The sequence below is a fragment of the Typopeltis vanoorti genome, chromosome 20 (genome assembly GCF_054136105.1).
Source record: "Typopeltis vanoorti isolate ZY-2024b chromosome 20, IOZ_Tvanoo_1.0, whole genome shotgun sequence".
NCBI lineage: Eukaryota > Metazoa > Arthropoda > Arachnida > Uropygi > Thelyphonidae > Typopeltis > Typopeltis vanoorti.
This window is the reverse complement of record NC_143568.1, coordinates 53,595,695-53,621,345: the sequence shown is the minus strand read 5'-3', so window position 1 is coordinate 53,621,345 and position 25,651 is coordinate 53,595,695. Positions and strand designations below refer to the sequence as shown.

The 25,651-nt window shown below is 37.4% G+C and overlaps 1 protein-coding gene and 1 long non-coding RNA gene across 6 annotated transcripts in view; one reads left to right on the top strand and one right to left on the bottom strand.

Annotated features, from left to right (window-relative positions):
• LOC150095438 (uncharacterized) overlaps positions 1 to 25,651 on the top strand; it is a 171,196-nt gene that overhangs the window by 83,713 nt on the left and 61,832 nt on the right. For both annotated transcript variants that reach the window (XR_016550029.1, XR_016550028.1), the window contains exons 2-3: positions 2,736 to 2,799; positions 18,660 to 18,771. This is a non-coding gene — a long non-coding RNA (uncharacterized LOC150095438). The remainder of the gene's footprint in view (positions 1 to 2,735; positions 2,800 to 18,659; positions 18,772 to 25,651) is intronic.
• Positions 3,070 to 25,651, bottom strand: part of LOC150095436 (latrophilin Cirl-like) — a 343,806-nt gene continuing 321,224 nt past the window's right edge. For 2 of the 4 annotated variants that reach the window (XM_090409782.1, XM_090409784.1), the window contains 2 exons: positions 18,727 to 18,802; positions 3,070 to 4,248 (listed from right to left, as the gene is read on the bottom strand). In XM_090409782.1, coding sequence (XP_090265908.1) covers positions 3,404 to 4,248; positions 18,727 to 18,802 — 921 coding nt within the window. In that variant the 3' untranslated portion in view covers positions 3,070 to 3,403. The remainder of the gene's footprint in view (positions 4,249 to 18,726; positions 18,803 to 25,651) is intronic. The other 2 variants (XM_090409785.1, XM_090409783.1) reach the window with 2 other exon arrangements.

Genomic DNA, 25,651 nt, shown 5'->3' with positions numbered 1-25,651 from the left:
ATTAGTAGTCATAATTCTTAACTATAGGCATAACTTTCAGATGATAAACAAGACTTTACTATTGTGGATCAGATGGTTGTACCAAACACTTTTCTTCTTTTGTAACTTCAAATTATCAAATTTCAAATTTTTTTTTTGGATGGATTGTTGTAGCCAGTTGTTTTTGATGTAAATCAAAACTCTCAACATCCAAGCAACTAAGGCTGTGGGGCCAGTGTACTATGTAAACTGTGTGTTTCTCTTGCCAGTTTTGTCTGTTTTCCAGGATTATTTACAAGAAATCGCATTCTTGTTTTTGTCCATATTTTACACAAACATATAAATAAGTGATGAAATAACTTCATATGCAAACTTTTTTGCACATAATAAGTTTAGATATCGTACAAATGAAAACAAGAATATAATTTCTTATCACTGACTGACTGACTACTGAAGGTGTCAGCTGAGTACTTAAAGTTGGTAAATACACATTCTGACAAAAATTCTTTCTATGTAGAATTTTTTGATAAATCTTTGCAAGTACCTTCAAATATACAATTTACAAATCTTATCTTCAATGGCTTCGCGAATCTACATTCCTAGATATGCTTATTTCTTTATTTATTTAAGTCACTGTACAAGCACCTAGAATATAAGCATATTAAAAGCTTTTTTCATAGATTGAATTCATTAAGCTTAAGAGAATATATCAAGTTATAAATGAAAAAAAAAAAGCAGCTATTAAACTAGCTAAATAAGAGACAGTGTTCATGTTCAAACCAATTTTAACTTATGGATCTGAAGGCTGGTTTAAAAATAAAACACTTAATCAAAGACTGGAGACCATACACACTTTTGCTGTTCATAGCACTCTCCACATATCCTGCTCATATGTACCTTGCAGTGCTCAAACATGTCATCCTTCAAGATCATCTCCATTTATTGGAGATGATCTTGAAGGAGGAGATCTAAGTACTGATCTCATGTAGTCTTTCAGTCAAGCAATAACAACTGAGTCACCTTCAATGCTTTCAAAACACAGATTTTTTTTTTCCCTGACAAAAAAAAAAGATCTTAGCTCTTCTCTCCTTATCTTTCATAATGTTTAATATAACTCCACGACCAGATCTGACTCCTTAGGCTGGCAGATTTTTTTTTTCCCTGACAAAAAAAAAAGATCTTAGCTCTTCTCTCCTTATCTTTCATAATGTTTAATATAACTCCACGACCAGATCTGACTCCTTAGACTGGCTCTTATTCCTGGCATTTCTTGCCATCATGTCACTTTTGTAGCATCATTCATCCTCAGCTTCCAAAAGACTTTCATCCTTTTTTATGGAAGACATTACTTTTCATCTGTCTACTTGCATACTCTATGCACATCCCAAATCCATGGAATCTTGGAATACTGCTCTTGCAGTTTGGGTGGAACCCTCTAAAAATTCTAGATGCTGTTCAGAATAAGATAGTTCAGTTGATTGACAACCCTTTTCTCTCTCTTCAGCTGCTATCTCATAAACAGTCTGTTTCTGCATTATGTCTCTTCTACAGTAAGTATTATTAAGCAGAACACATCCATTTGAAATAATGAGACATCCTATGCACATGTACAGTGACATTTACAAATTTACATTGTTTCATTCTGAAATCATCTTATACAAAATTAGTGCATATTTTTTTAGAAAAACTAACATTTAACAATCCATAGGTGGGAAGCAGCTTGAGACTCAAGAGACTATGAAAACTGGTCCTCTGAACTTCCTCCTTTATCATCGAAAAGTGGCTAGGGAGGACTTGTTTGGAAATATATATATATATTTAGAAAGATATTTAATGAAAATTTGATGTATCAAAGTAACCCCGAGTCAATGCTCATGAACACACACATAGAGAGAGCACGCACGCACGCACGCACACGCACACACACACACACACACATATCTCTCTCTCTCTCTCTCTCTCTCTATATATATATATATATATATATATATATATATAGAGAGAGAAAGAGAGAGAGAGAGAGAGATATCTAGCTATAAAATAATTAGACGACATACATATTATTTCAAGTCAAGCATATTTCTTATTCCTGGAAAATAAATTAAATTCACAATGTTAATTGTGACTTGAAATCATTTGAAAAAAAAAAAAAAAAACTGCAGGTTTATTTTTTATTTTATTTATTTATCTTTTTACTATTCTGATGCAGACAGAGATCTGTATCAAAGACATTAAAGGCAGTAATTTGCAAGTAGAACTTATTTAAAAATAAAACTTGTCTTAGAAGTCCTATAGAATGCAATTGAGTTCTAAAACAATGACAGAAGACAATTCATTTTCCTTCACCTAAGAACTCACATAGGAGTTCATGATTTAGGAATATGTACATTTCCAGATAGTTTTTCACAAATCTTAAACAGAGAAGTTGAGAATCACCAATGAAAATTTAAGTAATCAACAGAGGGAGCTACACAGAGCATATTTTCCAATAAAGAAGGTCCTCAAAAAATGCATACAACTATAAGATATGAAAATAGGGTAATAAATTATTTTTAGTATTGCAAAAGCATTAATTTCTTATTAGTGTATATTATTTTTGGTGGGTATTAGTACTTAACTCAGTTTTAACAGCTAAACATGGCTTGCAAACAACAACAACAAAAAAAACTTTCCCACCTATGGCATAACATATTTAATTTAAATAACGAAAGTTTCAAATATTAAAATATCTTTTGTTCTTCTCTTTTATAATATAGCTAACAAGTTATCCATTTTGGTAGCAGAATATTAAAACTCGCACCTAAAAGAAGCCACACTCTGGTATGGCATTGCTTATTATTATTATTTTTTTTTTGTAACAGATTTTCAAATTAACCTCATGAAAGAAGAGACAGGATATGAACAATTATAAAAGTATATCAAAATTTTATTCATTATTTGCTTGTATTATTTTGTGAGAAACTAACTTTCCCTGCTTAAAAATTTAGGATAATTAAGAATAATAAAATGTCTCTATTGCATTAAGTGTTTAAATGCTAATTGTGTTATAGTTTTTATTTATTTCTTTTATTTAAAAAAAGCACCAAAATTATGTTCTTTGATATGCCATGACTTATCAAAGGATTTAACAAAAAAATATTACAACCTTTATTGTTCAATGCACATGACTAGCCTGAGACTAGGATTTGCAGTCAATGTCAGTGAGACTACAATATAAAATTTTGTTCCATCTCTGTACTTATACTTACATATGACTTATTCTCTCACCATTATTTTGTGGTCCATTCACAATAATCTCCAGTCTGTAATGGCACTTTTAAGTAGTTCAGGTGAGTGATGGCAGGAAAGACATATTGGCACACTGTAGAGAGAGAGAGAGAGAGAGAGAGAGAGATACAGAAAGAGGATCACATGTAGAAATGTGTCAGCAATAAGTACTTAATTTGAACTGTGGTTCACCCGGCTGTAAGCAACTAACTACTTTTTCTCCATCTAGGACAGCTAATACCACAGCACTGTCAGCAGGACAACAAAGTAAATCAGGAAGAGTAGAATTCCAGCTATCATTGTCTGAATCTCCTGTAATATGTGGCTGCATTTCTGTGGGTAATATTTCTGTAGGCACTGATACATGAGTGTCATGTACAGGCTTTGGAGATGAAAACTCTCTACCTTGAAGCTGTCCCCGTTCCATATGTTTGTGATAACTATTATAGGTTCTTTCCTGTTTATGCTGTTGATTTTCTGGACTGGGAGATCCAGAATAATCTCTAGATGTCCCATAGCCTGGTTTATTGATGGGCTGATGTCTGGCTGGAAGAGTGGCTAAAAGTAATGGTCGCTGGTCATATCCATAGCTAGAAGAGGAATGTTGACTTAAATCAGAATGATCACCATAGTAATTTTCTGCTGGAGGAAACTGCTGTTGTCCTGATATTGAATGCTGGTGATAGTTGTTAGTAAGTAAGCGATCATCATCTATTGACTCATAGATATGTTCAGCAGAAGTACCATTAGCATCAGATGCTAAGGAATAGTGGCGATGCGGCAACTTTTGCTGCTGATGTTCCATTCCTTGCCACAGGGGTCCTTGCACACAGGGATCTAATATACACACATCAGATGGATCACTGGGATGATTCATATGAGATTTCCACTTGGGTGAATATACAGTATCACACTTTGCCATAGTTCTTTTTCCATCATGTATACCTAGTTCTCTATGTTTGTCACCTTGAGGACTGTTGCTTGCTGTAGTAGATGGGGGACCTAACGAGTAAAATTGATTAAACATTCATTAATAATAAAGGAACTATAACAATAATTATCTTAATTATTACTACATAATTTTTACTATATATGATAAATAATCATAAATGATTTATAGTCCATAAAACACACAAAACAATACAAACAATCTTTTTCTTTGTTGTTGATGCATGTATTCTAGAGGGCCATAAGCCATATAGTGTCAGAAAGAGCTCTGGAAAGATGAGTTCTATTTTTAACTATAGGAAGGGCCACTACCCAGACCAGTTTCAACCTTTATTGAGGTCTCATCAGTGGGAACCAGACCCAGAAGTGGTGATACTAAGGCAGAAGCAATGGAGAAGTCATATCTACCTATACAGTTGCCAAAAAGGTAAACCACCTTATTATTAAATTACTCTGGATTTAGAGAAAGATGTTGGAAGTTTTTTTCCCACTTGGTTAGACTATAATAAATTTAGTTTAATCCTTTATCCAAGTGTAAGCAAACGAAGTTTGCTTACACTTGGATAAAGGATTAAACTAAATTTATTATAGTCTAACTAAGTGGAGAAAAAAAAAAAAAATTCCAACATCTTTCTCTAAATCCAGAGTAATTTAATAATAAGGTGGTACACTTTTTGGCAACTCGTATAGGTAAATATAACTTCTCCATTGCTTCTGCCTTAATATCGCCACTTCTGGGTCTGGATCCCATTGATGTGACCTCAACAAAGGTTGAAACCGGTTGGAAGCTTGGGTGATGAATGGCAATGCTGTAGCAAATGAAGTTTTAACTGAGGCTTGGCTGTTGCTGTCACCCAGGTCCTGAGTATGTGTGGGGGTAATGAATGGCAATGCTGTAGCCCATGAAGTTAACTGAGTCACGTCTGTTGCTGTTATCCCTCAGATGAGATATGAGCAACTGAATGGCTCTGCTTGGTGATTGGGTGAGCCTGCCATGGTGTAGAGCCAACCAGTTCTAAGAGTTCTTCTCAGTGGCAGGGTGAGCCTATTACTGAGGGGAACAAGGCTGAGTTTTTGGAGTTTGACCTTTACTTGAACATTCAGTAAAGCTCAAAACCGGTCTGGGTAGTGGCCCTTCTCTTAATGCATATGCTTTGCATTATGGGAGATATTGAGACAAGGAGTGATGAGAGCTTGGTCCAACTTCACCAGAAGTTGCCTCAGTCCTGAAGATACTTCAGGAGTAAACTTTGTTTGCTTACACATGGATAAAGGATTAAACTAAATTTATTATAGTCTAACCAAGTGGGAAAAAAGCTTCCAACATCTTTTTCTAAATCCAGAGTAATTCAATAATAAGGTGGTACACCTTTTGGCAACTCGTATAGGTAAATATGACTTCTCCATTGCTTCTGCCTAGGTATCACCACTTCTGGGTCTGGCTCCCACTGATGAGACCTCAACAAAGGTCAAAACCGGTTGGAAGCGTGGGTGATGAATGGCAATGCTGTAGCCCATGAAGTTAACTGAGGCACAGCTGTTGTACCCCTCAGATGAGATATGAGCAAATGAGTGGCTCTACTTGGTGGTGGTGTTAGCCTGCTACAGTGTAGAGCCAACCGGGTCTGAGAGTTCTTCTCGGTGGCAGGGTGAGCCTGTTACTGAGGGGAACAATGCTGAGTTTTTGGAGTTTGACCTGTACTTGAACATTCAATAAAGGTCGAAACTGGTCTGGGTAGTGGCCCTTCCCTTAATGCATATTATGCATGTCCGAAGATGTGCTTTGCATTATGGGAGATACTGAGACAAGGAGTGATGAGAGCTTGGTCCACCTATCACGAGTTGCCTCAGTCCTGAAGATACTTCAGGTGCAAACTTTGTTTGCTTACACTTAGATAAAGGATTAAACTAAATTTATTATGAGCAGATATATGTGGTAAGTAGTGATAAAGGTGATTGGGTAGGTGTGGTGGGGAAATCACAATCAACACATGGCTTGGATAGGACTGTCCATAGACCTAAAAATGAACTGTTGTTTGTTTACAAAGGTCAGAAGTATCAGAAATAAGGGGGATGAAATGGTTTCAGTGATTGAGTTTATTTGACCCCAAATCATTGGAATAAGTGAAACACAGTTGAATGAAGATGATATCATAATGGGAATAGAAATAGAATACAGTATTTTTCACAAGGATAGAAAGAACAAGAAGGGAGGGGAGTGCTGCTGATGATAGCAGGGGAATTAAGTCCACATAAGGCAGACACGAAAGGAGAGAAATAGTGACAATGGTTATGAGGGAGTGTAGTGTAATGTGGGGGTTGAGAGGAAGACATATTTAGTTGGATATTGCTATAGGCCTGGGAATTTGGAGAGTGGTGATGAAGAAATGTATAAACAACCTGGATTAGTTAACAAAGGAAGGGTAATTATTATGGGTGATTTTAATTATAGCATCATAGATGGGAATGAATAAACACTATTTGGGAATAAGGAAAATGAATTTCTTGAGAGAAAACTCTCTGAGGCAGCACGTAAAGGAGGGCACGCGAGAATTGAGAGTACTAAATCTGATCAAACAAAGTTTGCGCCTGAAAGTATCTTCAGGACTGGGGTAAGGTGGTACAACACCAGGGCAACTCGTTGCAAAGGTGGAGCAAGCTACCAACACTCCTATCTCAGTATCTCCTATAATGCAAAACACATCTCCTTGCAGATATGTCTAATGTTATGCATTAAGGGAAGGGCCACTACCCAGACTAGTTTCGACCTTTATTGAGGTCTCTTCAGTGGGAGCCAGGCCCAAGTGGAGATACCAGGCAGAAGCATTAGCAAGTCATTGTACCACCTTACCCCAGTCCTGAAGATACTTTCAGGCGCAAACTTTGTTTGCTCACACTTGGATAAAGGATTAAACTAATTTTATTTTACTCTAACTAAGTGAAAAATAAACTTTCAACATCTTTCTCTAAATCCAGAGTAATTTATTAAAAAAGGGTGGCACACCATTTAGCAACTCCTATAGGTAGAGATGACCTGCTAATGCTTCTGCCTGGTATCTCCACTTGGGCCTGACTCCCACCGTGTTGGTAGCTTGCTCCATCTTTGCAACGAGTTGCCCTAGTGTTGTACCACCTTACCCCAGTCCTGAAGATACTTTCAGGTGCAAACTTTGTTTGCTCACACTTGGATAAAGGATTAAACTAATTTTATTTTACTCTAACCAAGTGAAAAATAAACTTTCAACATCAATAAATCTGATCATTTCATTTCATCAGAGGATGTAATCGTGAGAGGGGTTTCACACTTTTGTAAAGTTGGTGAAAGTGATCATGAAGTAATCACCTGTGTTGTGGATAGTCATATGCAACTCTAGTGAGGAAAGGCTATATGTGGAATTATAAGGCTGGTGATTATGATAAGCTTAGGAGACAGCTTGGAGCTGTAACATGGAATGAGGAGTTGAGTGGTAAGGAAATAAATGCTGCATGGGAACTGACAAAGAAATACATAACAGCATCAATTTGTGAATGTATTCCAAAAGGCTAAATAAGGTAGCTGTAAAATGGATGAATGTGGAACTTAAGCATAAAATATGGAAAAAGAAAGTACTTTGAAGGAAGTACAACATCAATAATGGTAATAGTCAGTCACATGAAGAGTATAAAGCACAAACCAGGAGAGTGATTCAGTCAGTTAGTAAACAAAAGTAGAGTATGAGCAGAAATTGGCAAATCTGGTAAAGAAAAACCCTAGAGAATTTTTTAGATATGTGGCAAATAGAAGGAAGAATGATCATGGTAAGATGAAGTTAATGGATGAAAGTGGTAGAATGGTAACTGCTGCAGAAGACATTATTGAGGTATTCAGTGATCAATCTATAAGTGTTTCATAAATAACCTTGATGTCAATAAGGCGATAGGATTTGATGACATATCACCATGCATTTTGAGGGAATGTTCCAGGGAATTGGTAGTAGCATTGGCATGCCTGTTTTACAACAGCACAAGTTCCAAGGGAGTGGAAGGAGGGTAAAATTGTTGCACTGCATAAAGGTGGTGATAAGGCTGTAGCTTCAAATTATAGGCCAGTCTGTATATCTGGATTTGTGGTGAAAGTACTGAAGAGATTGGTGAGAAGTAGGATACAGAAATGGGTTGATAACAGCAGTATTCTCTGTGGTTATTAGCATGGGTTTGTTAAAGGAAGATCATGTTTCACTAACTTATTTATGTACTATAAAAAGGTGACAAATACCTTGGACAGGGGAGATGCATATATAGTGGTGTATTAGATTTTGAAACGGCTTTTGATATACTGCCACATGACAAGCTCTTAAATGAATTGAAACAGATGGGATTGGATAACAGACTTCTGAGTTGGATCAGTGACTGGCTGTCGGATAGGTATCAGAAAGTTGTATATGGGGGTGCAGTATCCCAAAAGAGAAAGGTCACTAGTGATGTGCCACAAGGGTCAGTTTTGGGGCCATTATTGTTCAATTTGTATATTAATGATATAGGTTTAACTAGTGATATGCAGATAATGCAAAACTGTGGAGAGCAATGCAGAGGCAAGCAGATGTTATGGTCTTACAAGAGGACTTGAATAGATTGCATGAATGGGCAGGTAAGTGGTGGAACTACCAGTTCAATGTTGCACAGTGTAAGATTTTGAGATTTGGTAAGCAACAATGGGATGCAAAGTATACACTTGGTGTGGAAACTTTAAAGGAAGTAGAGGAGATGAGAGATCTAGGAGTGGACAGGGACCTGAAATTCAGGGGACACATTGCACAAGTTGTGAAGATGTCACATCGGATAATGGCAATGATGCGGAGAACCCTGACATGTAGAAATAGAGAGGTTATGATGCCATTGTATAACGCCTTTATCAGGCCACGTATGGATTATTGTGCACAGATTTGGTCACCGGGTTTAATGGTGACCAGGATAAGTTGGAAAAGGTCCAGAGAAGATTCACAAAGGTGGTCAGTGGTCTTTGGAATGTGGAGTATGAGAGAAGAGATTGAGAGAATGGAAGTTGCACAGCTTTGTGAATAGGAGGAAGGGGGGGGGATAGGATTGAGCCATATAAGCTAGTTAGGGGTTATCTGCTCGAAATGGAAGGGGGGGCTGAAAAAGAGGCTATCACTGGAAACTGTATAAGGATTTAAGTAGGGTTAGGATTAAACTCTATAAGTGTTTCATCCTGATCAGGGTGAAATCATGAGGAAATTAAGTGTAAAGGACATAGGAGGGGATGACTTAATTGTGAGTGGGCAGGAGGTATTTGAGGAAATAAATAACCTTGATGTCAATAAACAACATGTATAAGGAGAGTGAACAGAGGAGTGAAGAGTAGGTTCTTTGTATGGAGAGGTTGGTGAGCAGAATGTATTGCCTGAGTGTCTTGTGAGTGTAGACACATTGAATTAGTTTAAAGCATGGTTGGATGAGCATTGCATGCAATAGCATGTGTGTGTACCTCCCACGATGAGCTCTGGTTCCATGGAGGTCAAATGTTAATAATAATAATACAGACTGCTTTGGTTCTACAAAACAAGATGAGCCTAAGTGAGAGAAAGACAAATACCAATATCACATTAAACAACCAGATGAAAGCAGGCTAACTATTTGTATGCTCCATAAAAATACATGGTGATATGCCATCCATTCCAACAGTCTTACTAACATCTAACTCATGCTTCATATACCTTATATTTGCTAAAATTGTAGTATTGTAATTATAATGTAGTAAAATTGCAGTTATATATCTTTCACAAAGCATGCATTACTTGAAAAGTGAATTCTGACTTTCCATTAATTAAGGATCGTTATATCTACTGCCGCAATAACATTATTTAATATGTCACCCATCTATATGTCTGCCCCCAATGACAGAATTAATCACAACCATATGTATTATATAAACATATTTTTATTAACTTGATAAATTTAATTAGCAGAGAGCTACCATAGCTCTAATGGTAGGTTATGGATAAAGGTATTATTATTATTATGTGACACCTCCAGGGAGTCCAAAGACTCATCGAGGGAGGATGTGCCAACAGCATCGATTGACTGATCCCCTTCCAACTACTAACTGCACTCAAACTTGCTTAAGTTTTTGCTGAGTCATTAGTAGCAGAGGCTCTACCAATCGACCAACCTTTGCTGGCTAAGGACTATAATGAGAATAGTACATAATAAATTGCTTGCAGGTGTAGTATCATAGAATGAGGAGTTAGCTGGAAAAGAGATCAATGCAGCTTGTGGAATTTTCAAGAACTATCTAGCAGAAGCAATGTCTAAATGTATTCCAAGGGTCAGAAGGTTAAATAGGGTAGGTGTGAAATGGATGAATAAAGAGATTAAGCATGCGATACAAAGAAAAAGGGCATTATGGAGGCAGCATAATAGAAGTGGTAATAACCAATTCCATGAGGATTACAAAGACCAGACAAGGCAGTTGACTTGGCTGGTAAGGGTAGCGAAAGTGAGGTATGAGCAGCAGTTAGCTAATGAAGCCAAAAAGAATCCTAAGGAGTTCTTTCGATATGTAGCCAGCAAAAAAAAAGAACGATTATGGAAGAAGGATGACATTGATTGGGGAAAATGGAATAAAGACAGCTGTTGTGGAAGATATAGTGGAGATACTTAATGAGCAGTTCATAAAGGTCTTTCAGTCGTGACTTCATGGAGAGATTGAGAGTAGTTGATGATGATAAGGCTGTTAATAAGGCTGTGGGACTTGATAATATATTACCATGTATTCTGAAGGAATGTGCCAGGGAGTTGACACCTGCCTTGACATATCTTTTTTAATATGAGTCTTGCACTGGGTCAAGTTCCTAAGGAATGGAAGCAGGCAAGATTGTGCCAATTCATAAAGGAGGTGATTGAACTCAAGCATCAAACTATAGGCCTATCTGTGTGTCAGGTGTTGTGGTTAAGTTGTTGGAGAAGCTTGTGAGAACTAGGATCCAGAATTGGGTTGACAACAATGGTATTATCTTTAATGGATAGCATATATTTGCTAAGGGAGGTTATCTTTTAGCTTATTACTTACTTATTACAATAAGGTGACTGCTTCCTTGGACAGAGGAGAGGGATACACAGTAATATCCTTGGATTTCACAAAGGCTTTTGATAGATTACCACATGATATGTTGATAGTCAAACTAGAGCGGACGGGGTTGAATAGTAGATTAGTGCATTGGATCGGAGACTGGCTATCTGATAGGTATCAGCAAGTTGTGTATGGAGGAGCAATATCCAGGAAAAGGAAAGTCACTAGTAGTGTGCCTCAGTGATCTGTTTTATGGCCACTACTGTTTAACTTTTAAATTAATGATACTGGCGAAGATTTGGATGGAGATATTCAGTTATTTGCAGATGATGCAAAGTTGGGGAAAATCATGAAGAGTAGGGATTATGGCCTTACAAGAAGACTTGAATAAATTAAGTGGTTGGGCAGGGGAATGGGGATGAGAGTTCGATGTTGCAAAATGTAAGGTTTTAATCATAATAATGATTAAATCAGGAGAGTAGAGAAGAAACAGAAAAGGAAGAAAGTGAAAAGGATAAGAGAGTTTGGCAGATGAAAGAATAAAGAATATGAATATAAAAGAAATTTTTAGTTGAGAGGTAGGAAGGCAATTTGAAAAGCAAATCATGCAAATTGAAAAGAAAAAACAGGAAATATACAGAATACTCAGTAGGAGAATGTGACTTCTGTATAAGATGGTGTGGAAAAATATCATAGAAAGAGGCACTTGGATGAAAGAGAAAGCAGTATTAGCAAAAAAAAAAAAAAAAGATAGCAGTAGAGATGGCAATTTTATCTTTTGGATATGATGCCATAGAGCTAATTGAATTTATAGACTTAAAAGTTGTGGAAATGTTAAACTTCTTTATGGTATGAGGAATGTGCTCTGAAATACCTTCAATGTACAGGATGGCAATTCAGTGTGCATAAGTCTTCTCTTCTAATAGAGCATAAAGAAAGATGACCTTTAATAATACCATATTTACGTATACGAGGTAGCAGTAAAAAAAACAGATAAGGTTTGTTATAATTAAAGTTTTACTTTAAAATTACGGGGAATCAAAGCTAGATAGAACATATAATCTATGGGTAGTTTGCACTTGGGGAATTTTTACTTAATTGTAATATTTTAGTATAGTTGCTTAGTATTCTTTGTGCAGTGTTTAAATAATGGCAGTGACTGCAATTCAGTTAGACAATGGCTTATTGCTGAGTCCTCTGCCATTTAAGGACTACATTTTACACAGCATATTATGGGATTTTGTGGTATGCAGTGCTTTTGGCATGTACACATCCTGGCAGTTAGAAATGTAGAGGTGAGATACCAGGAAGTGAATGTCTGCATAAAATGTAGAAAATGGGAAGACCTTTGTTATTTATTAGAATAACGGATATCCGCAGCATTACATCATAAAAGGGCGAATATCGACTGAGAAAGAGATGAATAGCATGATTGAAGGTAAGGAAAACTAGCAGCATGTGAATGAGAATATAAAATCATGGAGTGTAGTAGGTTTGGAAGATGGTGTTGATTGGGAGGATGAATGTCGACCAAGAGTAGGTAGGTTGCAAAGAGAGAGAGAGAGAGATAGATGTGCTAAAAAGAATAAGTGGAATGTACGAGGAACAAGTTAAGAACTGTGAAAGATGAGGTTAGGAGATTGGAAACCAACAAATGCAAAGCAAATCAGGTTAGGAGTGAGAGAGAGAGAGAGAGGTATGTGAATGATAGAAGGGGAGAGAATAGGAGAACCAGTGGAAGAGGGAATGAGAGGAAGGTGGTGAAACAGTGCAGGAACCAATGATGGAGAGAAGACAGGATGACAAATAAGTGGGAGAGCAAGGAGAGAAAGTGTCAGGGGAGATAGAGTGAGGGATGTAGGGGAGCAAGGAAGGAACAGTGTAGTAAGAGGTGTAATGTATAGAGATTTCATAATCTGTGGTGTGCAAGATAGAATTCCAGAAGAGTGTTTGCCTGGAGGAACAATAGACAGTGTCTATTGTTCCTCCAGGCTAAGTGAAGTGAAAGAGTGGATGAGATGATTGTGATGGTGGGCACAAATGACTTCAAAGGCAGTGTGAATCAGGTAGTGAGTTTCATGCTTGAGGTTGTAGGGAAGAGGACTGAGAGATGAAAGATAGCGAGTGTATTTGCCCAGTATGGTAATGCAGAACTACAGAGAAGAGTGTCAATAATGAGTAGTGTGATAGCCAGAATGTGTTAAAAAAAAAAAAAAAAGGCTTGGAGGGAATTTGAGGACAGAGAGGAATTGTATGCGACAACTTGCATTTGATTGAGGAAGGATGCATTTGGAGAGAATGTTCTCTGTACAAGTCAATAATGTGTTGATACTGGGAAACTAGAATTATCAGGGTAGATGATAGTAGGTGTGGCCTCTTGTGGGAATAGTTACTTGGGAGAAGGGGGGGGATGCATCTTGTAATGCTGAATCCAGTTGAGGTCTGGATAGAATAATGATAGTATAAATAAAAACAGTGACAATTCATTTGATTGTTCTTTATACTAATGCCAGAAGTATCCAGAATAAAGGAGATGAATTAATGGTATTGATAACCTCAAGTCTGTCTAAAGATTATTGGGATCACTGAGACATGGTTGACAATAGAGGTTTTGCACACACAGTTAACAGTGTGCCACATGACAAGTTGGTTTTTAAGTTGCAACATATGGATTTGGATATCAGGTTGGGGGGATGGATTGGATTGGTAATTGGCTTTCTGATAGATATCAGAGAATGGGGAGGATTAATATAAATATAAGATTTACTTTGTATACTCATTTGGTGGAGTTATAATGAAGGAAGTGGAGGAAGCAAGAGATCTTGGGATGACTGTGGATAGTGATTTGAAGTTCTGAGGATATATTGCAAATAATACGATAATGTTGAGGAGAACACTGACCACAGGAGGTTCTGGTTGCATTGTATAATCATTGCATAATGATTTCTGAGCACACAAATCTGGATTTTTGTGCTCAGATCTGGTCATCAAGTAATCTTGGAGTGACAGATAACAAAAATGATATGAGGACTGTACAATGTTGATTATGATGATTGACTGAGGGCAAGCAGACTGCATAGTTTGGTGGAGAGAAGGCAAAGGGGAAATATGATAGAGACATTTATGCTGGTGAGAGGTTATTATCATATTAACACTAGGAGATTTTTCATATGGTAGAATCAAGGAAAGGGGCAAGGCCATCCCTGGAAGTTGGTGAGTTAAAGGGTAAGAAGTTAAGTTTTTTGCATGAAGAATGGTAGGAGCATGGAATGCATTGCCTAAGAGGGTAGTAAATGTGCAGAGTGTGAATGAATTTAAGCTTGTGGTATGATAGACTTTGTGTTAACCTCCGATGATGAATTTTGTGACTCCAATGGAGGTTAGGAAAATAATAACATGACTGTGACATTTCACCTGTTGAAGGGTTATCATTCACTTCCTCAGTGTTAATTGTATTAGCACTGAGGAGAACGAAAGAAAAAGCATGCAGTTACAAAAGGAGGTAGCATGTTAAAGTGTAAGAAGTAAGTTTTTTGCATGGAGAGTGGTAAAAACATGGAATGTATTACTTAAGAAGGAAGTGCACATGGTGGATGAGTTTGAGGAGTAGTACAACAGACTTTGACTAGTCTTGACCTCCTATGATGAGTCTTGTGACTTGATGTAGGTCAAGAAAATAATAATAATAGTAAATCCAAAATTATTAATTATATGAAGAGCCAAAGGCTTCAATTCGGTGACATAAGCTTATTTAAGTTAAGGTATATTACATCCCATATTGTTTCATAGCCGAATAAGAAACTCAAAGAGTTTCATGCCGAACATAGTAAATATATAAAGTTCGGCGAGTCCAAGCATAAGCAAATACCTGGATAGTGTTACAACTGACCCTGTAGGGAGTGCAACACTGAGGCAACTCATGGTAAGGGTGGAGCAAGCTCCGATCATTATTCTTGATATTTCCCCATAATGTGAAACCCAGCTCCTAGGAGCTGTATTACTGTTTTGCATTATGAGTGAGAGAAGGTCACTACCCGGACCGGTTTCAACCTTTATTGAGGTCTCATCAGTGAGTAGGTAGACCTAGAAATATCAAGTTTGTAGCAAATAGAACTTACATATACCCTACTATGAGAATTGCCAAGAAGGTGTCCTAATAAATTATTAATTATATGAAGAGCCAAAGGCTTCAATTCGGCAACATAAGCTCATTTAAGTTAAGGGATATTACATCCCATATTGTTTCCACCCTTACCATGAGTTGCCTCAGTGTTGCACTCCCTACAGGGTCAGTTGTAACACTATCCAGGTATTTGCTTATGCTTGGACTTGCCGAACGTTATATATTTACTATATTCGGCATGAAACTCTTTGAGTTTCTTATTCAGCTATGAAACAATATGGGATGTAATATCCCTTAACTTAAAAAAAATCCAAAATGCTTGAGATAACCATCCCTCAAAAATTCTAGAAAATTAATTTCCTTGTAATAAGAGAGCAATTTCTCACTACCATCTGTGTTGCCATAGTTGAAGTCTCCATAATTATTGTCCTCTTTGCACTTCCCATCTCACACTCATTTTCTAACCTATAAGCAATGTCTCACTAAATATTTTGTATCATCTACCTCCACTTTATGACATATTCTATGAATGCACCATATCTTTCCTGGTTTTCACTATGAGTGGATGCATCTCATATGCTATCATAAGTAATCTCCATTCTGTTTAACAAATATATGCTATTGCTTTCAACCCTGTATGCATGTCAGTCATCTGGCAAGCATGCTTCATTAAAACCAATAATTTTCAAACTGAATATATAAGGCTATGAACTCACTCCCATCAGAGATATATTGCCAGTATTTCTATTATCTTTCCAACCATTATTGTTTTCTTCAGTCTCTTATCTAGTGTGTTACATACAGGGTAACGAGTGTGTTAAGAAAAACAAAAGCGGATTATGAAAGAACATCAGCCATGCAGGCTAAATATCCCAAACAGTTTTTTCGATATGTTGCAAGTAAAAGACAAAATGTATATGGCAGAATGATTTTAAAGAATGCTGATGGTAGGGAGGTAACTGAATCAGTTGATATAGTGGAATTACTGAGCGAGCACTTTGCAAGAGTATATCATCCAGGTGGTGACATTGCAGGAATGAATGAACCAATAGCTTACATGGGAATTGTAGTGAATGAAATGGAGTGAATAGTCTATTACAAAACCTCAATGTCAATACATCAGTGGGATTGGATGGTATACCAGCTCGTGTCGTACGTGAAGCGGCTAAAGAATTGTCCATGCCCTTGACCATTTTGTTTAATTTGAGTCTCGGGTCTGGGTTAGTCCTGAGGGGGTGGAAAGAGGGAAAATAGTTCCACACTGCATAAAGCAGGTTCCAAGACTGCTGTTTTAAATTACTGACCGATCAGCATATCAGGAATTGTTGTAAAGCTCTTGGAGAAAATAGTTAAGAGGATTGGATAGATGAAAATGGGATACTGTATGGGGGACAGCATGGTTTTGTGAAAGGGTAGATCATGCCTCAGTAACTTGCTCACATTTTATAACACAGTGACGGCTGAACTGGATAGGGGTAATAGGTTTACAGTGATTCTAATGGACCTTGCTAAGGCCTTTGACAGGATACCACATGGAATTCTAATCAGTAAACTGCAGCATATGGAGATGGATATAGGGTTGGTGAGATGGATAGGAGAGTGGTTGATGGAGAGATATCAGAGAGTGGTTTATTCAGGAGTAGAGTCCAAAAGATGGCCTGTGACTAGTGGTGTGCCGCAGGGTTCTGTTCTTGGACCACTACTGTTCAATTTGTTCATTAACGATATAGGAAAGGATCTGAGAGGAAGTGTTCATTTGTTTGCTGATGATGCAAAGTTGGGTAGAGCAATAGTGAGTGCACAGGATGTCAAAATTTTGCAGGATGATTTGGATAGTTTGGAAAACTTGGCTAAGGAGAATGGATGTGAATTTAATGTGGCGAAGTGTAAGGCTATGCATTTTGGGGTGAAAAGATTAGTAGCAGTATATCACATTGGTGGAACCGTACTCCAGGGGATTGATGAAGCCAGGGATTTGGGAGTGTTGGTGGATAGGGAGTTGAAGTTTAGGGGGCACATAGCAAAAGTGGCTAAATCATCTCATCAAATCACTTGGTTGCTGAAAAATACTTTAACAAGCAGAGACAAACAGGTTATTGTTCCTCTGTATTGAGCCTTGATAAGACCCCATCTAGACTACTGTGCCCAGATGTGGGCACCAGAGTTTCTTCTTGATGGGGAGGAGGTGGAGAGGATCCAGAGACAAGTGACCACGCATGTTTATGGAATGAACCTTATGAGAACAGGTTGAAGATTTGTGGGTTGCAGAAATTAGTTGATAGGCAGAAAAGGGGTGATATGATTGAGACATTCAAATTACTGAAGGGTGTCTATAAGATTAATTCAGAAGATATTTTTGAGAATAGGACTGGTGGTGGAAGGACTAGGTGCCATACATGGAAGCTAGGCAAGAGTGTGGTTAGCAAGGGTGTTAGAGCTAGGTTTTTTACTTGGAGAGTAGTGAATGATTGGAATAAGCTGCCAGAGTCTGTTGTGGGTGCCGTGACTGTGAATGAGTTCAAGGCAAGGTATGATAGATACTGTGTGAATGTCGAATAGCTGTTCTTGACATGATGTTAGGGCCTCTCTCGATGAGTCTATCGACTCCTTGGAGTTGTCCGTAATAATGATAATAATAATACTTCACGGTCTTTCATTATCCAGGCTGCAGTTTTCACACAAGGCTATTCCGACTGTCCCCACATTAGCAACTCCAGTTTCCTAGATCCAACACAGAAGCCTCACCAAGTGCCTGCTTCTCCATTTAAATGCAACCCATCTCTTGAATATAGCTTATCTCTTATCAGATGCATTCCAGTCATCTACATATTGCAATGCTTTCTTCTTACACATTCTCAGTTAAGTCGTTCATTATTACATCTAATTTAGTCAACTCTGCAATTTTACGTATGCCTCAATATGCAATATGTCCTCTGAACTTCAAACTTCCATCAACAATCACTTCATGATCCATTGCTTCTTCCAGTATAGCTCAACTAATATGCCTTACAACATATGCCTCAATATCATGAGGGTATGACATAAAATATTATGAACAGGATGTGATAAACTGAAATTCACAATGCCATTACACAGCTCATTAAATGCTGCACATACATTCACAGCTACTAAAGAAAATAAATAATATCTTTTCTGCAGGTCTGCAGTGACCACTTCTTACACTCTGCATTATATATAATAAATTCATCATTATATGCAAAATAATTCATTCTAGTTATCTGATTCTCACATAACTGATCATTGTAATTTCAGGTTTTGAGTATGCAATTACTTCAGAGTCAAGATTTATATGAAAGGATAAATCAAGTCACTTACATACCTAGTACTATGCACTTTTGGGTGGCAGAAGTACCTCTCTCTTTGGGTGAGTTCCAATGTTGTTGTCGCTGTGATACCTGTAATAATAACTCAATAATATACATTACATTACTATGTCCTATTTGTTCAAATATATTATATAAGACCAGACATCAGGTCAAGTAGAGGAGAAAAAAAAATTAAAAGCACTAGTCTTATTAATTACTTTGCTGTTTAGTCAAATATGCATAGCACCATCATTAGTTACTTGAGTTGAGATACAAATGCAAAACAACATTGGGATTTTTTTGAATTTGGTGTTTATGGCCATTGAAAGGAGAGTAAAGAGACGTGTGTGTGTGTGTGGGGGGGGGAAATGATAGATGCAGCAGCAGAGTGACATCTAGTTAATTTTTAATTATCATCATCATGCTTTTCCAGGATTTAGGCCTAGAGTGGCCTGTTCTGGCCTTAGAAGTCATCGTTGAGGGAATGTGGACTGCACAGTTTGGTGGATAGAAGAAGGAGAGGTGATATGATTGAGACTTTTAAACTGTTGAGAGGTGGTTACAGGGTTGACACTGGGGAGTTCTTTCACTTGGTTGAACAGCAGGAAGGAGTGATGACATGAGGCCATCTCTGGAAGTTACAAAAGGAAACTGTGAGCAAGAGGGTAAGGAGTGGTTTCTTTGTATGGAGGGTGGTTGAACCGTGGAATGCATTGCCTGATGGAGTGGTGGGAGCGAGAATGGTCAATGAGTTTAAAGAGTGGTATGATAGACTTTGGTTGTGTTTCTTAGGGGGGGACCTCCCCTGATGAGTCTTGACAGACATTATGTTCTTAGGAAGGACCTCCCATGATGAGTCTTTTGACTCCTTGGAGGCCTGAATAATAATAATAATAATAATAATAATAATAATAATAATAATAATATAATTTCTTCATTTCTTTTGTGATCAGATAGAGTATATTTTGCAGTTTTTCTCATAACCTTCATTTCAGGTGTTATTAATCTTCATTTGTCTTTTTGTTTTATTGTCCAGATTTCACTTCCATACAATAGGAGTGGTAGGGCTAATGTATTGTATACTTTTAGCCTGGTTTGTTTTTAAACTAGGTTAAGTTTAAATATAGAGTTAATCACACCTGTTATTTATAAATATTTTGCAATTTTTAGGTTTACATCTTTTTCATTTTCATATGTAATCATACATCCTAGTAATTAAATGAATTCACCTGTTCTAAAATCTTGTTATCTATTACTATTTTAGTTCTTATTGGATGTTGTCCTTTAAAGACCATCATTTTTGATTTTTCTGTTGATATTATCATTCCATAATCTTTGGCTATTTTATTTAAATTTAAAATATCTCTCTGTAATTATATAAGTAAAGTGGATATGACATCCAGTATTATTTCAAAGCCAAATGTAGAAACTATGAAAGTTTATTAAAAAAAGTTGACCAGAGATACAGGGAATACACTCGCCGGAATTCACGAGTTGCCTTAGTGCGGACTACTTAGAACACAGGCACTGCCCAAGCATTTATATATTCACTTTTTATTAGTCCATTTTGATAAGGTTTCACTGGCCTGACAGCTGTTTTGAACCGGTTGCTGGTTCTGCTCAGAGACTAGGTGGAAACCTTAAGAGAGCAAAAACTCTCGTTCAGTTTAGTAAAATGTAAAATTTTACTAAAATTTTCAGATTTTCACTTTGCAACAAATAGTTGAGAAATCATGTGAATATAGCAAAGATCTGTATTTAACTTTTGTAGATCTGGAAAAGGCATGTGACAAGGTGCCAAGAGAGAAGCTATTCAAAACGCTACAGTTGTATGGTGTCAATGGGGCATTATTATAAGCAATACTTAGTGTTTAAGTTGTAAGTCAGCAGTTAGAATTGAAGGAAGTACAGGAAGATGGTTTAATGTTAAATCTGGTATCAGACAAGGCTGTAAATTATCCTCACTTTTGTTCATTATCTATATGGATCACATTATGAAGGAAAGTGGTATTAAACCTGATATCAAAATTGGAAATGTTAATCTCAGCTATTTGCTTTATTATTATTATTATTATTATTATTATTATTATTATTCCTGACACCTCCAAGGAGTCCGAAGACTCATCGCGGGAGGATGCCTGTGACTGTCTCAACCACTACATCGAACTTTTACTATGAATCATCTCCATCAACGCCATCTATCGCCCACCACAACTAGTATTTTTTGTCTGTAAATTGCATGTTCTGAAGGGCCAATTTGTCTGTATGTGGGATGAAAAACTCGAGTTTCTGGGAGAAAAAAACCCTGCTACCTCTGTATGAGATCGGCTCACCTTCGATTGAAATCTTCCAGATAAAGATTCCTCCCGTCGCGACGAGAATCGAACTTAGGCCTATTCCAATCGAAGAGAGCAATGTACCATCGTTCCTCCAATTGCACTACGGAGGCGACAACATGAGATGATGTTATACTTCTAAATAAATCTGCTAGATTTATTTAGAAGTCTGCAAGATTTTCTTACTAAATTGAATAACTATTGTAATAGATATGATATGAATGTCAGCAATAACAAGACAAAGACAATGAAAACAGCCTGGTGCATTGAAAATATCAACTGCATTGTGAATGGAGAACCTATAGAACAAGTAAAACATCTCAGCTACTTAGGCATGATTTTTAATGAACATGGTAAGTTGAATATGGAAATAAACAACAGAATCAACAAAGCTGGTATGGTAGGAAGTCAGCTGAATAAATTTATATGGAATAAGAGAGAAATTAGTCAAAACACTAAATTAGCTATATACAAGACAGTGTTCAAACTCATTTTAACTTTTGGATCTGAGAGCTGGGTTAGAAATAAAACACTTGAACAAAGACTACAGACCACAGATATGAGAGTCCTGAGAAAGATTAGGGGCATCAATGGCAATATCATATTAAAAATGAGGATACTAAGAAAGAACTTGACATTGTTAGCATCCAGAAATGTGTTAGCAGAGCTAATCTCAGGTAGTATGGTCACTTAAACAGAATGGGAGAGAAAAGATCAACAAACAAGTGTTCTCTGCCAGTTTGGCAGGAAAAAGATCCAGAGGAAGATCAAGATATAGGTGGATTGATATGGTAAAAAGTGCCTTAGAACAGTGCTTCCCAAAGTTATTGATGTTTAGGCCCCTTTGGAAAAATTAAAATATTTCACAGCCCCAATTGAAAAAAAAAAATTGTAATACAGACATATATTTTTATAATATTTATTGTATTTATATTCAATACAAAAGATACACAGCGAATATCGCAAAAATCAGATGCAAATATTACATTATTAGCATCTTACATACACATTTGACATGGCACACTCATGTGTACCATGTCAAATGTGTCGAAAACAAATTTAAAAAATTTTAAATTTGTTTTCATTATTTCATGGCTCCATCAACACGGCCCCTAAGGCGGCCGTGGCCCACAGATTGGGAAGCGCTGACTTAGAAGACAGAAATATAAGCTCTGGCAAAGTTGGAGCCTTGACAGATAACAGATTGATTTGGAGGAAAATCGTAGATAGGAAGTTGGTAATGATGTAAATTTTTCATGTAGTACTATCATATCCTGTACACCCCTTGAGGGTAAATGCCAGGAATTTGATGATGATGATATATATATATATATATAGTAGAATCCGCTTATTGTGATCACAGATAATATTATCAATCAGCTATATCTGTGTATTATAATCATAGTTCCAGTTATTGTTATCAAACTCCTTGAATGTTTAGTCTTTTGCTTCTCAGAATTCAAAGAAATAAGGATTAATCAGGAGAAAATTTGGCAAAATCTTTTGTAACTTCCAGGGGTGGCCTCTTGTCATCACTCCTTCCCACTGTTCAACCAAGCGAAAGAACTCCCCAGTGTCAACCCTGTAACCACCTCTCAACAATTTAAAAGTCTCAATCATATTACCTCTCCTTCTATCCACCAAACTCTGCAGTCCACATTCCCTCAGCCGATCCTCATAATTAACATTGTACAGTCCTGAAACCATCTTTGTCATCCGTCTTTGTATCCTTTCCACAGTTAATTTATCCTCTTCAAATCCTGGGGACCAAATCTGAGAACAATAGCCCAAATGTGGTCTGATCAGAGACTTATACAATGGAATGATAACCGTCTTATCTCTACAGGTCAGCGTCCTTCTCATAATTGCAGCAATCCTGTGAGTTACCTTCACTACCTTCGCAATATGTCCCCTAAACTTCAGGTTTCTATCAATCATCAATCCCAGATCTCTTGTCTCCCCTACTTCCTCCAGTATAACTCCTCCCATAGAGTATGCAGCATCCCATCGATGTTTCCCAAACCTCAAGACCTTACATTTTGCTGCATTAAACTGACTTCCATTCATTTGCCCATCTATCTAGCTTATTCAAATCCTCTTGCAGGGCTACCACATCTGCACTATTACTAATAATCCTTCCCCGCTTCACATCATCCACAAACAACTGAATATCCCCTTGCAATCCACTGACAATGTCATTGATATAAAGGTTATTATTATTATTATTATTATTACGGGTATCTCCATGGAGTCAGTAGACTCATCGCGGGAGACCCAAACTAGCAAAACAATATCTGTCATATCTCTTCTTGAATTCATTTACAGACGAAGAGCTCACAACTAAGTCAGGCAATGAATTCCACTCATTCACCACCCTCCAGGCAAAAAACCTTGTTCTGACACCTTTGTTAACCACACTCTTCTTTAATTTCCAGAGATGACCTCTTGTTCTTCCATCACTTTCACACAGCTGAAACATTTCCCCTGCATCAATCCTATAAAAACCTTTTAGTAATTTGAATGTTTCTATCATATCCCCTCTTCTTCGCCTATCAACCAATCTCTGCAATCCACAAGCTCTCAATCTATCAATGTAGGGAGCATTTTTTATATCACTCACCAACTTGGTCACTCTTCTCTGAACCCTCTCCACAGCCTCCTCATCTCCAAGGAATCCAGGTGACCAGACCTGAGCACAGTAATCCAAATGTGGAAGTATCAATGCTTTATAAAGGGGAATAATAACCTCTTTATCTCTGGATGTCAGTGTGTTCCTCAACAACCAAGTAATCCTATGTGCAATCTTGGACACCTTAGCAATGTGTCCTCTGAACTTCATCTCCCTATCTACCAATACCCCTAAGTCCCTAGCCTCATCAAACTCTTGGAGTACCTTTCCATCGATGTAGTACACAGCTGGTAATCTTTTAATCCCAAAATGCATGACTTTACACTTTTCCACATTGAACTGACATCCATTTTCTTTTGCCCATTTTACCAGCTTATTTAAATCCTCCTGCAAACTTTCAACATCAGCTTGATTTTTTATTGCACTACACAACTTTGCATCATCAGCAAACAACTGAATATCTCCCTTTAAGCCGTTTCCTATATCATTTATATACAAATTAAACAACATTGGCCCAAGCACAGAGCCTTGAGGCACACCACTGGTCACCTGCCTCATTCTGGACTCGGCTCCTCCATACACCACCTTATGGTATCTCTCCCTGAGCCATTCTCCTATCCATATCACCAATTTAATATCCATTCCCATCTGCTCCAATTTGCGTAACAGTGTTCTATGGGGTATCCTGTCAAAAGCCTTAGCAAAATCCAGAAGTACCACTGTGTAGCCAGTTCCTTTGTCCAACTCAGATGTTATTCTATTATGAATAGTTAATAGATTGCTAAGGCAGGATCTACCTTTAACAAAACCATGTTGGCCTCTATAGAGTATCATATCCTGATCCACCCATTCTTGAATTTTGTCTTTAACCAACTTTTCCAATACTTTTACCACTACTCCTGAGATGGTGATTGGTCTGTAATTCAATACCGCAGTTTTAGAGCCACCCTTATGCAAAGGAACCACTTTGCCTAACTTCCACTCCCTAGGGACCATACCAGAGTTCAAACTTAAGTTAAATATCCAGGTGAGAGGGGTTGACAATTCATTTGCACATTCACGCAACACCCGAGCTGATATTCCATCTAAGCCTACCGCAGTGTTTGCATTTAAGTTTTGCAATATATTTAATACCTCTGATTCTTTAGCTTCAATTCTCACATTAGGTATTGCTGTAAGTATAGAGATATCCTCACTTGGGTGATAGACTTTTGAAAAGTGATCACTCAGTAACTCGACTATTACATCTGATTTTGTCACCTCAATACCATCAGCACCCACTAAGGTTATCCTTCCGAAGTCATTCTTCCTCTTACTTGCCACATAGCGGAAGAACTCTTTGGGATTACCCTTGATCTCTTTGGCTAAGGTCTTCTCATAATCTGATTTAGCTTTTCTTACTATGCTGGTAACTTTCCTAGCTTGAGCCTTGTACTGCTCATGGGTGTCCTGATCGCCTTTCTCCTTGTAAATTCTCCATAACATTTTCTTTTTTTGCAGTTCAAGCTTGATACTACTGCTCATCCATCTAATGCCTGCCTTGTTTGACCTCCTGACCATGGGGACACAATCTGATATTGCTTTCCTCAGATACCCGCTGATTTTATCCCAAGCACTGCTAACATCTTTCCCTTGCAATATGTTCTGCCATGGGATGGCTGCAAGCTCACTCCGAAGCGTGTTATAATTGCCTAACCTGTAGTTCCGTACATACCCCTTCTTTATAGAAAAATCCACAGATTTTGCAACCTCCCAAGTCAATACCACATGATCGCTTTCACCAACTGGAGGTAACGAGGACACCTTACTTATGCATATAACCTCTGAACCAATAACCAGGTCCAACACTCTCACACCACGTGTCCCTTCAGTTACGTGCTGTTTCAAGTAATTATCTCGTAGAAGATGTATGAATTCCAATTCCTTTTTGCTACGTGATATTTCCTCCTTCCAATTGATATCACCGTAATTAAA